This window comes from Phyllostomus hastatus, unplaced genomic scaffold, assembly GCF_019186645.2.
Source record: "Phyllostomus hastatus isolate PE091 unplaced genomic scaffold, TTU_PhHast_1.1 phas_scaffold_501, whole genome shotgun sequence".
In the NCBI taxonomy this organism is placed as follows: domain Eukaryota; kingdom Metazoa; phylum Chordata; class Mammalia; order Chiroptera; family Phyllostomidae; genus Phyllostomus; species Phyllostomus hastatus.
Window position 1 is genome coordinate 28,499,713 of NW_025334033.1, and position 17,610 is coordinate 28,517,322.

Below are 17,610 nucleotides of genomic sequence, written 5' to 3' on the forward strand. Positions count from 1 at the left end.
ATCAATATTTCTCCCCCTTTCTTCCTCCCTCCCTTCCCATCTCTCTAAAATAAATAAATAAATAAATAAAAATTTTAAAAAGGTTTAGGAGGAGCCTCTCAACCACACTTTCTTTTTTTCAAAAGATTTTATTTATTTATTTTTAGAGAAGGAGAAAGAGAGAGGGAAACATCAATGTGTGGTTGCCTTTCACATGCCCCCTACTGGGGACCTGGCCTACAACCCAGGCACTTGCCTTGACTGGGAATCGAACCAGCAACCCTTTGGTTTGCAGGCCAGGTCTCAATCACACTTTCTTTTTTTTTTTTTAATTTATTTATTTATTTATTTATTTATTTATTTTTAGAGAGGGAAGGGAGGGAGAAAGAGAGAGAGGAGAGAGAGAGAAACATCAATGTGTGGTTGCTGGGGGCCATGGCCTGCAACCCAAGAATGTACCCTGGCTGGGAATCGAACCTGGGACACTTTGGTTCCCAGCCCGTGCTCAATCCACTGAGCTATGCCAGCCAGGTTCAATCACACTTTCTAATCCCAGCAAGACAGAGGACACAGGCTCCCAGGGCTGCCCAGCCCTTTCCTTCGTGACAGGGAGGGGAGCTGCGGGTCCTCATGCGGTCTTCCTCTCCTCCCTGCAGCCCTCCCAGCCCAGAGGTCAGAGCTCACCTCACATTTTATAGGAAAAGAGAGGCAGGGGCCCTGGCAAGCTCATTCACATCTATGTGTCCATGATGTCCTTCCATCAGGCAAACGGAAATCTGTTTAAAGATCTTCAGATAAAAATGAAATCAAACAAAAGCCTTCAGGAGCAAGGTGACAGGACATCCAAGGCACCGGCCTCGCAGCACAAATTCAGGCTTCTGTGGGAAAAACTTTCAGACGGGACACTGATCGATCTCTATCCGTCCAGGACACACCTTCCTCGGCTCTGGACACTCCAGTGGGCAGGCCTGTCCCTCAGGGGTCCCCACGCCAGTCCGGCTTCCTTGACGGTGGCTCTTTAGGCCTCCCTCCCCCCCAGGGCACACACAGGCCCAGCTCACAGCGGGCCCTGCGGGAACTAAGGGACACAGGCTGGCAGGGGAGGAGGTGGGGCGGGTGTTCTACACAGAGGAACACAGCCAAGCCAAGCCCCTGGGTGCGGTCAGCAGGGGCCACAGAGCCCTCCCTCCCCAGGGAAGGGGGCCCCACACTGGGGTCTGGCCACTCTGCTCTCACCAGGTGAGCGCCGCCCCCTGTGAGGGGAGGGGCAGGCCTGATGCTGAGGGCTCTGCAGCTCTACCCTGTCCCAACTTTCCAACACGAGAGACCTCCTTCATACTGGCCACTAAACACTCACCGTCTGGGTCAAGAGCAGCAGCAGGGTCCTGTGGCCCAGAGAACAGGCTCCAGAAGCACCAGTTTTTATCAAAGACAGAAAGGTAAACACAACTTTCAAAAGCAGTGGCATGCCCGTGGATACTATGCCGCCTTACCCTCTGACTCTGAAGGACAGCCACAGCCTTCTACCTCCCCCAGCCGGTAAGCTCCAAGACAGCAGCAGCCTGCACTCCCAGGGCCACCTGCTCAGAGGACGAACCCTTCTCCACAAAGGATGCGGAGGCAGGGAAACACCAGGGCCACTCCCCACTCCTCCCTTGCTCCACTCCCAAACAGACTCCACGGGTCCAGCAGGAACACTCTGCCCCGACAGGCTCCCGCCTTCTAGGCAAATCCCGGCCTCAGGAGGCTGGGATTCCGGGGAAGACACACTCAGGAAACTTGACTCAGGGCGACGGAAACATTCTACCAAAGAGGTAAAGATGGTATTTGAAAACCAGTTCTTTGTAGCAGTCCCTTAGCATCTCTGGAAGTTAGAATTCAGTCTGGGAAGGAAAAACTCTTTCAACTGTCTGCTCCATCAAAATGTTCAAGTAACGCGCTTGCCTCGAATCCCGCCTGCCGGCTGTTTAGCGTGAGCTCTCCCGGTGTCATCTGGATGGAAAACACCACTTAGGGAAGGCGGTGGAATCCAAAAAGGGAAAAACAAGCCTCTCATAAGCCCCTCCCACATCCTTCCCCAGCTCCCAGCCCTCAGCAGCGACTGAAACGCAGAATATTTGAGCTGGAAGAAACCTTATTTTCAGATAAGGAAACCACGGCCCCCGGGGTCCAGCGGGTTGCTCGTGGTCCCCGAGCACGCTGGAGGCAGGCCCAGGGTCCCCAGGTGCTCACAAGTCAAAGCTCTTTTGCAGACCACGATGGCACACCACCACCCACTCAGACTCCAGTGGGGGCAGCCGGGGGCAGCCAGGGGCACCCAGGAACAGGTAGGTGTCCTTCAGCTCCTAAGCTAAAAGAGAAGAAATAGGCCCTCGTGCAAGGCCAGTTGGGGTCCCACAGGATGACTCCATGGTCGGTCCCAAACAGAGTTAGCGATAAGGAGGTCAAAGGGAAACTGGCAGACTGCCCACTCCCAGCAGCTGAGCGTGGCCTTCTGCCCCACTGACTAGGGGAGGTGGGGGTGGGAGGCTAGAGCAGGGCCCCTCGCATATCTTGAACAGGCCAGCTGGGCACATGTAGCCCAAGGAGGCCTGAGCCCAGCACCCCCCCAGCCAGTCCATGGAGGTTAATGAGTGCAGCGTGCATTATATACAGCTTATGGCTTTCCGGATATGAAGACACTGAAGATCCTTTTTGAACTCACACCAGCCATCATCACACCCAGCTCTGATCTGGCTTCTCCCAGGGAAAGGGACCCACTGAGAACCAAGACAGGTGACTCGGGGGTCAGCCTCCTGCTCAGCAAAGGACTGCTGACCAGATATGGACACAAAAGAAAAAGAGCCTCGAACCAACCGTCAGGGAGCTTGAGCTGAAGTCGCGGCCCTGCCAGGCCGGTGTCTCTGTGGCTCCCTCCACTGCCTCAGCAGTGAAGGAGAGGGGTGGACACATCTTAGGGTCCCTCACACCCCACCTTCTAAGACACCAGGGGGCAGGAGAAGGTGGCCTCTATCTGCTCTGAGCTTTAATGCTTCTGCCCACAGGAAGACAAAGAGGGTGGTGAAGAAGTGGCTAGAGAACGTGGGGGTAGAGAGCAGAGGTCAGAAGCCAGGCCCTGGGCTAAGCTGGGCCTGGGGTGTGAGAGGGGTCTTTGAGGGGGCAATACTGGGGCTGCCTGATGGAGAGCTCAGAGAGCAGTCCCTCTCCCGTGCAGAGATTTCGAGGCCTGGGTTCTCCTGCAGTGCGTGTTCGGAGGGGGTGGGGTGGGGTGGGGGCTGGGTTCTGCCTGGGTCCCATGCTTAGGCTTGGCACCAGCAGGGTGCTCTTACCCCTCCCGGGGGGAAACAAGTCCCTCTGAGTGAGGCCACTTGACGAGAGGTGGATGGAATGTGGCAACATGGCCTGCAGACCCGGGACTTATAAGGGCTGAACAAGGGCACGGGAATAAAGAGCAAGCAGACACAGCCAGGCAGTGGACGGGAACGGAGATGCACATGCTCCCAGAACCCCAGGACTTCCCGGGCTTCCTCCAAGGGGCTCTGGGCCGCTACGCTCCCAGGCTAGGACGCCAACACTGTCTTTACAGTCCAATCTGGTGTGGAGCCCAGGCCTAGGGTCTACTACAGTGTCCTGCTCGCCCTTGCTGTAATTCCAGCCCCAAATCACATATCATCAGGGCAAGACTCTCAGGCCCCAACTGGGGAGCACCTTGTGGTTTCCAGGTTCTTCACGCTTATCACTGGCACAGGAGCCTGGCAGTCCTTTGATGCGATGGGCAAGAGTGGTACTGGTCCAGTTCACAGATGGGGAAACCAGCTCAGGGATCAGGTGCCTGGCCGGCCAGTGGCAGAACTAGGAAATCAAGTCCAAGTTGCCCGGGAAGTTGGGGCTCTTCCCCCAGAGCCTTCAAGGTGCCCAAGGCTTTTGACTGCATGTGTGTTAAGGGTAGGGAACCAAGTTCTCTACAGCGAGAGACAGGGCCAGCATGTATATTTCTCTCTTTCTTTCTTTTTAAATTTTATTCTTTTGCAGGGAGGGCTGGCACGTATGAAGTGTTCAGTAAGAAGGCTTTAGACCCCACGCCCACTCTACTTCTACCCCAGGAACAGGGAATGGGCTTACCGTCTGGGCAGCACACCTGGTTGAAGCCAGGTGTGAGCACCACCCACACCTCACTTAGGGAACAAGACCAAACAGCACGAGCTGCACTATGCAGACTTGGTGCTGAGGCCAAGCGCCTGCTTTCCATTTGGTTTTAGACAGACCAGGGCCCCCTGGCATGGCGGGCCCCCCCAGCAAGGCTCCCTGCCCTTCTGTGACATACACCTCTCATCCTTCCTGGTACTGTGTGGTCAGCCAATGCAGATCTACTCACTGCCTGTCCCCTGTCCCTGGAAAGGCCTGCAGCTGTCACCACGGCTGCACGCCACCCCGCAGACTCAAAGCTTTGGCTGAGGGACACCTCACACCCCTCTTCCAGCTCCAAAACCAATACCTCAACCCTTAAGCCACGTGCTGTTATTTCAGCGTGAACACACCATGCCGACAACACACGGACTAGGCCCCCACACCGCCCACTGGCTGACGGAGGCTGACGGTGCCTGACAAGAGACGTTTCCTAATGCAATGGTCCTGCTGGGAAAGGCCACTGTCCAGGGGTGACAGCTGCCCCGTCACAAACACATTAGGGTCCCTCCATCCCCAGCTGTGCCTGCACCTGGCCACAATACCCACCAAGTGCAGGGGCCAGTCTAGGCGGCAGTTCTTCACAGCCTTCACAGCAACCAAGGTTCTCAAAAATGGTCTCAGGTCCTACTCCAGTAACCTCTCCTGACCACCCTTCCACCCCAGGAAAAGTCCAAGGCCCATTTGGTGAAGGGGAGGTTGGCTATTCCCCAGCACCTGGAGCTAGGTGCTGTGGACACTTACCCCGAGGCCCGGTCCAGGTCAGGCCCCACCCCTGCTCCCTGGGAGCCCAAGTCCTGTCCGGAACTACACAGGCAGTCTTGATGACTTGTGACAGCCAAGAACTTCTGCTCAGTCAGCCACAAATGACTAAAGGCCATGGCAGATGGGTCTAGGCAGACCCTCCCACTACACCCACCCCTCGCTGTACTCCAGAGGCCCCCCAGCACAGATGGGCCCGCCAGTGGACGGACTCTTCAGGGAGGGAGGACCCGACAATACTGCCACCTGTCTGGCCTTGGCACATCTTCGAGGCAACCTTATTCTTCCCATCCAAGGACAGAACAGAGGGAGAAGCAGAAAGCAAGGCGTCTGTGCCGGTCCCTGGGGACACAGGCGGGGTCCTGGCATCTGAAGCTTCGTAGGTTGTCTGCAGATCCCCCCTACGGCAGCGTCCTTTCTGAAGAGCGGCGATGGGCTCTGCCCCATCACCTCACGGCTTTGCCGGGGGCACGAGGACCCTCCTGAGGCAGCCATGGCCAGGGGAGGGCAGAGAACTCCAGCACTCTCACTCGGCTCTGAGCAACAAGAAGTAGGTGGCCTCTGACCAGGAGCTCAGCCATCTGGGCAGGCAGGAGGGGCTCCTTCTGTCCGCCACCTCCCAGGCCTGCCTGGAGGTCCAGTGGAAAGCATGAGGGCAAAGGCTCAGCAGCCTGCAAGGTCCTGTCTTGCCTCTGTTTACAGTAGCCAGTTGCCCACCAACGACGGGAATGAGAAGCCAGAAGTCCACACGCTGAGTGAGACTCAGAAGCTGGTTCTCCCTGGGGCAGACTGGCCAAGCTGTCTGTGTGCAGGGAAGGAGGCCATAAGGAGATCCAAGGCTGTGGTCCCCCCAAAATGACAGGCAGTCACTTAAGCGCAAGCATGGGTTCTCTAGTCAGGGTGCCCAAAGCACTTCAGTCACTGTGTGTGAAGGCAGTCAGCTCCCCCCCCGCCCCGACAGGGCCAAGGGGGCGCCTGCCTGCAGAGAACAGGAAAGTGAAAATGACCTGGTCAGGTTTTCACTATCACCACAAGATAGCAATTCGAAACAATACCTGTGATAAAATGCTTCTCCGGCAGGGACAGACAGCTCCCCTCACCCAATCCTGGAATGCCACCAGAACAGAGGGACCAGCCCCTGAACTTCTGCTGAGATGCCGGCATCCCCCAAAGCTCAGAGTCCAGACACTTTAGTTGCGGGATTTGTTCTCCCCTTGCCCCCAAGACTCATGAAAAACCCCAACACAAACAGAACAACAGGTATAATGTGGTGAAGAGCAAATGCTGTGTTCAAATCCCAACTCACCCACTCAGGAGCCGCATGAGGGGTCTCTGACCTCACTCACGGTGCTAGTGATGTAAGTTACCCAAGGGGCTGTGGCGAGAGCTGGTGGAGTTCATACGGCCAAGTGCTTAGAGTGATGCTGGGCACCAATACTGTATACGGACTTGCTGTTATTAGGCTAGCCTCTCCCACAGGTTATCTGAGCAGAGGGGAGGCACCCACAGCCACACCCAGGAAGGAGAGGAGCCTGACTTACTGGGATCTGCCTGAACCCACTTGCTGGCCGTGTTCCCAGGTAAAAGCCAGAAGCAGAGATGGGTCCCTTCCCTTAAACCAGTAAAAGCCTGGAGACAGAGTACCAAGAAGCCCCAGATTCTGTCAAGTGGTTTTGATGACAGAGAAAAAAAATATGGGAGGGGTGTGCCCAGGTTGCATACTGGACCCCAGAATCCCTTCACATTCCTCTAAGCCTGGCCTGGCCTGCCTGGGCCAGGGACACGGCTGGTCCCTGGCGGGCATACGATGGGCCCAGGGGCACCAGGCCGTGGCCCAGCGACAGTGTATGCAAGGAACAAGCAAAGATGGGGGTGGGAGGACAGCAAGGGACCAAGGCTCTCAAGGCAAACTGTCACCCCTTTCTTTAGCTGCCACTGATCCCTGTCTATGATTTACCATCAAGCTGGCATAAAACTTCCGTAATTCATAGAGACTCATCCCCCCACCCCAAGATTCCAAATGCTTCCCTCCCCTTTGGGGACCCCAATGAGTAATTGCTATAACTTAGCATTACCTTCTATTATGAAAGTCAAGTCTCCATTTTCAAAACAGAATGTTTTCCAACTACACACCCTGCTCCGCAGAAACACTGTACTACTTAGCCATCCCTCAAGAGTCACACGGACAGGACATGCTCGGTCCAAGGCTGAGCAGCATCCGAGGCAAGGGCACCCTGAGCAGGGCTCTTGTGCTGTATCACCTCACTTTCTGGAGCCTGGGCACCAGACGGGACCTGCTTGGGGGAGCGTACAACCTCTATACTGGCACCAACACTTAGCTCTTCCCCTGCAAATCTTTCCCGTAATTCCTCATAGCCCCCCTTAGCTTTCAAAGGGTATCAGCGCTCCTAACACATCTCCTTCCCAAGTGGCTGAAAAATGCCAATTTGCCCCCAAGCTTGCACGACCATAGTGTGTTCCCCCCACAATGCTACAACACAGCAAACTTCTGGTAGTCACCCTAACGAGTCATTTGGTTCTGCAATCAACCCTGCTAGTCTCTCTTCTTGGAATGCTTTTCCCGCCCCCACAGGTCTAACAACCGCCCACTCAGCCACATCGCAGGGAGGGCTGACCTCTAACTTCTCAGTGGCACTGCTGTACCACTTGCTGATATCCCTTTATTTTATCTGCTGTGTATTTAACATTCCATTGCTTCCCAGCAAATCTTTCTCACCTCCCAGTCTGTGATCTTTTACCTATATCCCTGACCCTGGTCTGGAAAAGGAACCTAATGCTTATGATATGACAGAAGCCCCCATGGGTAGGGTAGGCAAGCAGGGAGGGTCCGGGCTATACAAACAAAGCATTTGTCAAGAGTCAAGAGTCAAGACTATAAAAAGACAAGCAGCCCAAAAGAAACCCCATCCTGGAACCACGAAAAAAATACGCCCCTTTCTCCAGTGATCTCACACCTTTAGGAATTGAGGCCTTATGGTGGACAAGTAAGATTCCTTGGGTTTTCCAGGGTTGCTTTAGTTAATCTCCAACAGTCAACTGGGAAGAGCCAGCCTAGGTCAGCCATGAGAATAAGCCACTACTGCTCATGCAGATTCTCTGGGGGGCAGCTCTTAGGGGGGGCAGCTCTTAGGGGTTGCAGAACAAACTGCTTAAGGGGCATCTAAGCTATAGAGAAGGAGACCAGTTCTAGCTCAAACCACCAATCTAAGTTGGAATCCCAGCAAGAGAGCTCTTGGCCCACTACTCAGATGTTCATCAGGGGAGGGAGCAATACTTGTGCTTACCTGACCAGAGCAGACACTGGGCTCCAGGAGAAGGCCAGGCCCCCTGCCCCCCCGAGATACCAGCTGCACTGACTCCCTGAGCCCCCACAGGGCCATGGCCACCCCCACCCCCCAGGGAGTAGCAGGGACTCCAATTCTTGAGGATTCTGCCCTCTGTCTAAGAAAAGGTACTTAGAAAAAGTGGCTAATACCTGAAATGTTTTCTCCAAGACTGGCCTGGCCACCTGGTTCACCTTCCTACTTCAAAGTGGTGGGTCTGAGGGTTAGCCCAGCCTCTTGAGCAGTGTGAGGTCCCTGCTAAAGTCAACCCTCTAGCAGAAGTGGCATTTGGGGTATTTGTCCAGCTTCACAGGAGACAGCTCCTCTCCCTCAATTTCAGCCCACAGGAGGCCAAGCAGAGACCCTACATATATCAGCAACCCTGTTCCCCCTCCCCAACTCTCAGGGGGAGACTGAACCACCAAGTAGAATAAGGATGGGGTTAAGGTCCCCAAAGCCATGGACCTGTGGGTATCAAGGAGGACAAGACCTTCAGAGCCAATACAATGCCACCACGCTGGAGCCCACACCACACTAATGGACAGAAGTCAGGCCTTCCTTTGTCACCCTTCAGAGTGGAGGGTTGTGTATTCCTTCCTTTCTTCCTCCCACCCCCCAAAAGCAGAATCTAGACCTAGATTGTCAGATGTCATGCCATTGATGGACTGGGGTTAGCAGCAGGCCTCTGATTTACTAAGAGTGGGAGCTGGCAGTGTGACCCTCCCACCACCCCTCCCACTTTGAGCCCAGCCCAGCAGCGGGGCCGGGGCCGCTGCCGCCATGCTGCACCAAACCTATAGCACGGTCAGCAGCATTGCCACTGGAATTGAGGGAGGTAGCAACACCAGCCCCCACCAAGGGGCTCTGCGGTTTCTCCCCCAAACCAAGGGGAAGGGAGCACAGAGTGGATAACTGGCCCTTGGTTTCCTGGGCAAGAGCATGCCAGGGTGGGGCAGGAAGGGTCTCTCAGCCCTGGAGTGACACAGCACAGGCCGGAGGCCCTTCGAGGGACCTGCAAACTATGTCCCCTTTCTACACCAGTTTATGTCTCTGCCCACCCAGCTCCTGGTCTCCATTCACTGATAGCCGTATCCACCGCCTCACCGCCCCACCCCCCCCCATTCCCTGCGATTTCACCATCCCATTAATCAACCAGCTGCTGGAGATTCCACGAAGCCGCCTCATAGTCCTGCGTCTTAGCACACGGTCGGTGGGCAAGATAAAGTCGCCTCTACTTGAGGAATCCCACCCAGGCCAGGCTGGGGGTCCTAGCTTGGCTGCCAGGGCAAAACCGAGGGAGGAGAACCGGGAAGTGTCTTTCGACATCTCTTTCCTAACTCAATTAACTGCCGGCTGACCTCCTCCCAAAGCCCAGGTTCTGGGGATGCGAGGGAAGCCCGTCCAACCGCCACAACTCCAGCTCTACTGAACGAAGGTGCCGGGCGGCTGGCCCGGGCCTCCAAGGTCACCGGGAGGGGTCAGGGTGGAGAGGGCAAGGACGGTGCCGCCCGCCCACCCGCCTGCTGATCCCTCGGTTCCTTCCAGCCGAGGCGGGAGTCCCGGCCACGCGGGAGGAGCGCCTGGGAAGAGGGCAGCGAGCCGGGTCGAGAGTGGAGAACGAAGGACGCGCGAGCAGCAGGCGTGGGGCGGCCCGCCCCGAGCCCGGGAGGGCGTGGAGACAATGCCCGCCCGGCGGGGCACTCCAGGCCGTCCGCCTCCGCCCGCCGGACACCGGCTGCTCCTCCGGGGCCGAAGGGCAGCGGCGGAAAGGCTCCGGGAGCGATGGCCACACCGGCCCCGCGCGCCCTCTCTCCCGCCCACCTCCGCGTGCACTTCACCCGACGAGTCCCGGGGCCGCAGACCCACCTCCTCCTCTGGGGTGCCGCCGGAGCCCGAGCCCGTGCCGGTGCTGGTGCTGTGCTCGTCGTCCGGCTTCAGGTTGCTCATGGTGCGGGGGGTGGGGTGGGGGCGGCGAGAGGAAGGGAACGCGGAGGGCGAGGGCGAGCGCGGCGCCGGGCCCCGGCGAGGAGGCGGGAGGGGGCGCGGTGAGCGGTGCGCTCCGGGGGTGCGGGGCGGGGTGGCGGTGGGGGGCGCGGGGCAGTGAGAGGGGTGGCCGCCGCGTCGGTATGGTGTCACATCAAGTTTGGCGGGTGCGGGAGGCGGGGAGGGGTGCGGCGGGGGAGGCACTGGGAACCGGAGCCGAGCCGGAGCGGCCGCCGCCTCCGCCTTTTCACTGCGACCGCCGAGTGCGCCCGCGGCGGCGGCGGCGGCGGCGGCGGCGGGGGGCGGGCGCCGGGGGAGGGGGCGGGCGCCGGGCGGTGGCGGGGGGCGGGGGCCGGAACCGGCCTCAGCTGGGGCCGGGCCAGCCCCCCGCCCTCCTCGCGGTCTCCGGGGGAACGCGCAGCCAATCCCCGCCGCCCACTGCGGACTCGCCCCGGCCCGGGCCGCGGCGCGCTTGCCCCCGGCGGGGCTTTTTCCCGCTGCTGCTGGTCTTTCTGCCTCTCTCGTCTTTCCCCTTTTCCTTTCTCCGCGACAAGTTTTTAAACTTTGATGAACTCGCCCAGCGAACTTTCTTAAAGGGGCCGCGCGCAACGCGCTGCCCCAGCCCGCGGGTGTGGAGCAGGGTGCCGGGTGCCGGGCGCCCCTTCGCCCCTCGGCATCCCCGCGCCGGCGGCCCCACGAGGGGAGCTCCCACCGCGGGGCTCCGGGGTCATCGGCTTCAGGAACTAGTAGGCTCCGCTTGTACCCTGACCTGGGGTTACAGGGTCCGGATAACTCCTTTCACCCGCAAACTCAGCCGCGCAGACCCGGCCCACGCCCTCCTCCCTCCCTCAGGGCTCGGGGCTAGGGGGGCCGGGTTCTGGAGAAGATGGCGGGGCGGGGTGTGGTGCGGACACCTGGGCTTTGGCCCCGGCTGGGCGCTGTTTTGCTGCGTGACCTTGAGGAAATCACTTCCCCTCTCTGGCCTCAGGCTTCCAGCCCAGAGGGCGGGGCTTAGATCTCAGCTGCCTTCCCGCTCCCAGTCGCCGAATGGGACGCGGGGTCGGGAGACGAGTCTTTGGGACCCAAATGGTCACTAGCCCCAGGAGGGGTACCCCGAATGGCCGAGAAGGTTCCCTTCCCCAGCCCCCAGCTTTGGGGTGTCCTCTTCCCTCGGCTTAAATGCCCCCGACACAAACACACCTTCCCCCCACTCCTCTTGGGAACCCGGTGGCAGGGGGAGGGGAGCGCAGCCCCACGGCTTCGGCGGACCGTAGTGACTGCCCTGCGCAGGTCTCCAGGGCGCGGGCCCCGGGTCGGGTTTTCCTCGGGCTTTTGAGAACTCGCTGGGACTGCTGCCACCTTGTAAAACCCCGCGCCCTCCTCGGGTCGCGCTTGAAGCGCAGCAGCCACGAGCTCGACTAAACTGCCCCAGGACGGGACACCTCCCTGGCGCCCCTGCTTCGGAACTCGACTGGCGCCTCGGGGAATACCAGCTAGCGCCTCCGCGGAGAGTTGGGAAGGCCGGCGGGACCCTGGCCGGGATCAGGCGTTGCCAGGTGTGATTTGCCTCCCTGCTCCTAGTTTGTGTTCACTTTCCCGGCCACATCTGGTCGTCGCACCTGGGATTTTAGGTTGGAAGCCGCGGGCAATGTCAGTGGACTGGGAGCAATTGGGTTCGCAGTCACAAAGCAGCTGGGATCCCAGACCTTGAACTGGTGACTCAGCCCTTCGGGAGCCTCAGTGTATCGACCCCCTAAAGAAGGCAAGTACTACCACACAGGGGTATCGAGTGTGAAGTATACAATGTTCCCTAGCCTCCTCAACAAATTATAATCTTCCTAGCCTGGCATTTCAGATAAATAGATTGAGGCCTAGAAATAGGCGTTATCTTTCCCAACGACATACTCTTTCAGTAAATAATCGTTGAGCACCTACTTCGTGCTGGCAGCTAGGCCAGCAGCACCCAGGTTTCCCACCACCCCCATTGCCAGCGCTTGGTTCAGGCTCTAGTATGAAGGAAACTGCCCTTCCATGAGAGGTGCTTCACTTTACCCAAAGTTTTTAGGGACTTCCTGCCTCTGACACCTCCAGATGGAACACATTTGTGAGCCTATAGATACCCTGACCATCCTCCCTAGGCCTCAGTCCATTGGCTTGATCTCCCACTCCTTCCCTAGATCTTCCCACCAGGCATGTCACCAACTTTGGCCCTACAATGTTATTCCTCCCCATTCCTGCTTCAGTTCAACTCCATTTTTTTTTTCCAGGAGGAGGAGCCTGGCCAGTTTTCTAAACTCAGGTATCCTCTACAAGTTAGTTTGAATTTTTCAGAGAAGGGGAGTCTCATCTTGCCCTTCAGGTCTCCATTTTATTGAGAAGGCAGCTGAGACTCAAAGAGACGATGAATGACACAGGGTCTACACTGTATTTTTCCATGACATGAAGCTGATGGTTATTTTTAAATACTATGTATTACTTTTCTGATAATAGCAATACATGCATGTTGTTGAATAGTTGTAAGCTATAAAATAGTTTAGAAAACAATCTGCCATCTAGAGAGCAATATTAATATTTTCTTCTAGTCTTTTTTTTTTTAAGATTTTATTTATTTATTCCCAGACAGAGGAGAAGGGAGGGAGAAAGAGGGGGAGAGAAACAGTGGTGTGGTTGCCTCTCACCCCCGCCCCAGACCTGGCCTGCAATCCAGGCATGTGCCCTGACTTGGAACTGAACTGGTGACCATTTGGTTTGCAGGCTGGTGCTCAGTCCACTGAGCCACACCAGCCAGGGCTCCTTCTAGTCTTTCTGTCTGCATATTTTAGAAAAAACTGCAATCCATGCTGACCATAGTTTCAATATTCCTTTTTTTCTTAAAGGTATCATTTAACATTTACTTTTAAATTATTCAGTCATAATTTTTAATGATTGCTTAACCCCATAAGATGTGCCATTATTTATTTTTTGTTGTTAGACATTTGCATTATCTCCAGGCTTCCTATATGTGTGACTAGCCCTTCAGCACATTGGAGGCAGCAACAGCCTTATAATTCCTTGTAGTCTCCACAGCCCACGAAATGGAAGAATCTGTGACTTCAGAGGGATTTGGAGAGTATATAAGGCAAAACTCCCACCCAACCTGGTGTGAATACCCTAGTAATGTAACCAGCTTGGGGGGTGATGCAAACGGGGCTGGAGATTAGAGTTAAGGGTGTACACACTGGCAGACTGTCTGGAGGGTGAGAACTTTTAACTCAACCTCTCCCAGCCATGACCTAGTAGCCCATCCTCTAGCACCCTCTTCAGTGTCTATTCTTCCCCAGTGCCAGGCTTTGCATCACCTCTGAGCTTCTTACATTTATGTTCCCTTCACCTGGAGCCACCCCAACCCCTTCCCCAGCTTCCTGGTCTCCCTGTGCCCACTCCCTCATGGATCTCAGAGTGCCTTCTTGTGGCTTGAGTCTCACCTACCAGATGGGAAAATATCTGACTCTGAAGTATCCACAGACCCTGCTGAGAGAATACAGCCTCACCTCTCAACCCCTGCAGCCCCCTGGCCTCAAGCAGAGAGCCTGATGAATGATGGGCATTTGCAGTGGTAGATGTTCAATAAACCTTTGCTGAAATGATGCTGGGCCGTCCCTGGGCCTCTGGGTTATCTGGGGCATTTCCCTTTGATATACTGTACATACATTATCCTTTGGTGTTTCATTCTTAGGGTATAGAAAAGAGTCAGGCGGTCTCACTCCAGAGAAATGCTGCCCTGGGACCCACCCAGCACCCTGAGGGTATACCTGACTACTTTCTAACCCCAGCTTTCCCACCATCAGGAAAGCAATAAGAAGGCAGGTAGAGAGGCTGACCTTGAAGCCCAAAGGCTGGGGTATAGCTGAGGTGTATTTCCTCGGCATTTATAGATTTAAGCTTCACTTGGGTGCAGGAGGTCTCAGGGAGGGTAGGGGGCAGGATGCTGACATTTATAAAGTACCTACTTCTTCCTGCCCTGGGTGGTTAATATGTAGTCTCACATAATCCTCCCACTGTTCCTGTTATTTCTAGTTATAGAATAGAAAACTGAGGCCCAGAAGTAGTAGGGAAACTTGCCTAGCTACCAGTGTTTGACAAGGATGATGGGAGAGATGTGAAGTAGCCCTGTGACAGAATTCTGATTTTGTGACCTTGGGCAACCTACCAGTTGAGTATCAGTTCATCTGTAAAATGGGGATACAAGTACACAACTTCAAGGGGGTGTTACATAGGTTAACTCAGAGCTCATGGTAAGCTCTTATTGGTTGTGATTATTACCCTTGATCCTACTGCTAGTTTGAAGGTTAAGGTCAGAGTGGTGCAGGTCAAGATCAGAGACTGGGTCATTTCAACCCAAAGCGCCTGAACTCTCTCCTTCTTTTTCCTCCTTCACTATGGGCCACACTACATCCCAGGTTCAAATTCAAAGTAAACAGCATTTCCAAAACAAACTGCCAGAAGACCTGGATTTGAATTTGGATGACCATGGCAACCTATGTGACCACAGGCAGGTAGTTTAATCTCCCTAAGGCTTTGTTTTCTCATGATAAAACTAGAGAAGTCTTTCAGGTTTTCTGGAGTGTTGAGTGAGATAGCTAGCTGTGAAGTTCTATGAAGGCCTCAAAGGCCTAGGACAACTAGAGGAATGATTATAAAGTCAGAAAAGGAATAGAACCAAGTCTTCCCAAGAGGCAGTGTCTCTCCCCTCCCTCCACATAATGTTATTTCTTCTGTTCCCATGTGACTGAAAACTAGGGGAGGACCCTGAAGACAGAGATGGTATCTTTTCTTCATCTTTGAATTCTCAGTGGCCAGGTCAGGTCCTCCTGGTAGAGGGGGTTTAGTAGTAAATATTGAATGAATGAGGGGCTTGGGTTACCGTGGGAAAATCCCTAAGAGAAGTATTTTATAGTAACATGTCAATGACTGCTTTTTCTTCTTCCCATTGAGGGGGAGAACAGACAATACCAAGTACTTGAAAGGTAAGCGGAAGATTAAAAAACAACAATCAGAAACCGAAAAGGGGTGTCTGGGCAGGTTAAAGGTTCCTGGCCTGGACTCTGGCTTCCCATCTTATACCTCTCTCTCCAGTAGCCGGAGCCCCTGCCCTACCGCCAGTTCCTATCCAATCACTGAGACAGTGGTCTTTGCAGATGGGGAAACTGAGGTTCAACAGCTGGAATCAACTCATCAGAGGTCATGCAGCCAGGCATTGAGTTCGTTTTAATTTCAAAGGCAGATGGCTTAGAAATTTTCTTTATAAGAAAACTAATCAAACATCTCTTCATATGGAGCCTCAAATGATTTTTTCTCCCCCAGAAAGTATGTTTTAAAAAAAATGTTCTAAGTTCTGGCAACGATTAAATGGCACTTGCTAAACTTTTACTGGTTTTGAGCCCTTCCCAGGGAACCAAAGGTCACTGAGCATGCCACTCTGGCCTGCTGCCCTGCCTGAGTCCCTGGCCCTCGGGAGCCTGGGAGACGGCTCCCCAGGCCAGGCATTGCAGAATTGCCTGGCATGGTGGGAAGCTGGCCCCATGAGAGAGTTTCCGAGAAAGACCTATGGACTGAAAGTAGAAATAGTTGTGCTTGACCAGGGTCCAGTGGAGCAAGTGACAGTCTTCTGGGGACTGGGGCTCTGTGTGGAGTGAGGTGGGAGGGGCCAGGAGGGAGGGCAGTTGGCTCTAACTTCACCACTGAAAGTGGCAGGAAGGCTCCTTTTACAGTCTTTTTGCCTTCCAAAAAGTCCCTCCTAAGGGGAAGGGAGCAGCTACACTGATTCTCTCTTAGACTTTAGGGAGTTAAGGAGGCAGTAGGGGGAGAAGGTAATTCCTAACTCCAAAGGATGCCTTCCTTTGGGAATGCCTTCTCCTCGAGGTGGACATTGCAGATCATAGGCTAGAAGGGGCCCTAGCAGTCATTCAAGCCAGTGGGTCTCACATCTGGCTGCAGACCAGAATTGCCTTTTGAAGAAAACAGACTTCTGTGGCCCATCTGAAAACAACTATACCCAAATCTCCAGGGGCAGACCTTGGAATCTCCTTGTACCCTAGCAACTAGAACCCTAGGACCTGAATCCAACTGCCTGCATCAAACACTTCAGTCTCCACCCTTTACCTTGTTCCAGCCTTTGTCTGAACTTGTAGAGAAGCAACTCACATCACCCACCCCAAATGGCTCACTCCACTGCTACACCTCTGGCTCTACTTACAGTAATATATATATATATTTTTTTAAGATTTTATTTATTTTTAGAGAGGGGAGGGAGGGAGAGAGAGAGAGAGAGAGAGAGAAACATCAATGTGTGGTTGCTGGGGGTTATGGCCTGCAACCCAGGAATGTACCCTGGCTGGGAATCGAACCTGGGACACTTTGGTTCCCAGCCCGCGCTCAATCCACTGAGCTACGTCAGCCAGGGCTCATTTTTTTAAAATATATTTTATTGTTGTGCTATTACAGTTGTCCCATTTGCCCCCCTTTATTCCCCTCTGCCCATCACACCCCCTCCACCCCCATTCCCCCCTTTAGTTTATGTCCATAGGTCATACATATAAGTTCTTTGGCTTCTACATTTCCTATACTATACTTGACCTCCCCCTGTCTATTTTCTTTCTTTCTTTTTTTTGTTAAGATTATTTTTAGAGAGGGAAGGGAGGGAGAAAGAGAGAGAGAGAAACATCAATGTGCAGTTGCTGGGGGCCGTGGCCTGCAACCCAGGCATGTGGCCTGACTGGGAATCGAACCTACGACACTTTGGTTCGCAGCCCGTGCTCAGTCCACCCCCTGTCTGTTTTCTACCTTCCATCTACGCTATTTATTCTTCATACCTTTTCTCCCTCTCTCCTCCTCTTACTCCCCTGTTGCTAACCCTCCATGTGATCTCCATTTGTGTGGTTCTGTTCCTGTTCTAGTTGTTTGCTTATTTTGTTTTTGTTTTAGGTGTGGTTATTAATAATTGTGAATTTGCTGTCATTTTACTATACATGTTTTTTATCTTCTTTTTCTTATCTTCTTTTTCTTAGATAAGTCCCTTTAACATTTCATAAAATAAGGGCTTGGTGATGATAAACTCCTTTAACTTGACCTTATCTGAGAAGCACTTTATCTGTCCTTCCATTCTAAATGAAAGCTTTGCTAGATAGAGCAATCTGGGATGTAGGTCCTTGCCTTTCATGACTTGGAATACTTTTTTCCAACCCCTTCTTGCCTATAAGATTTCTTTTGAGAAATCAGCTGACAGCCTGATGGGAACTCTTTTGTAGGTTACTGTCTCCTTATCTCTTGCTGCTTCTAGGATTCTCTCCTTACCATTTTTACCTATTCTCTCCTTTTT

The 17,610-nt window shown here is 54.3% G+C and overlaps 1 protein-coding gene and 1 long non-coding RNA gene across 6 annotated transcripts in view; one reads left to right on the forward strand and one right to left on the reverse strand.

Annotated features, from left to right (window-relative positions):
- RBPMS2 (RNA binding protein, mRNA processing factor 2) overlaps positions 1-10,288 on the reverse strand; it is a 23,944-nt gene extending 13,656 nt beyond the window's left edge. Inside the window, exon 1 of one of the 2 annotated variants that reach the window (XM_045822327.1) lies at positions 10,137-10,288. In XM_045822327.1, the coding sequence (XP_045678283.1) occupies positions 10,137-10,217 (81 nt within the window). In that variant the 5' untranslated portion in view covers positions 10,218-10,288. Of the gene's footprint in view, positions 1-1,336; positions 1,449-10,136 lie in introns of those variants that run through there. The other variant, XM_045822326.1, reaches the window with a different exon arrangement.
- LOC123808065 overlaps positions 10,076-17,610 on the forward strand; it is a 26,273-nt gene continuing 18,738 nt past the window's right edge. For all 4 annotated transcript variants that reach the window (XR_006783755.1, XR_006783756.1, XR_006783757.1 and 1 more), the window contains exon 1: positions 10,076-10,208. This is a non-coding gene — a long non-coding RNA (uncharacterized LOC123808065). The remainder of the gene's footprint in view (positions 10,209-17,610) is intronic.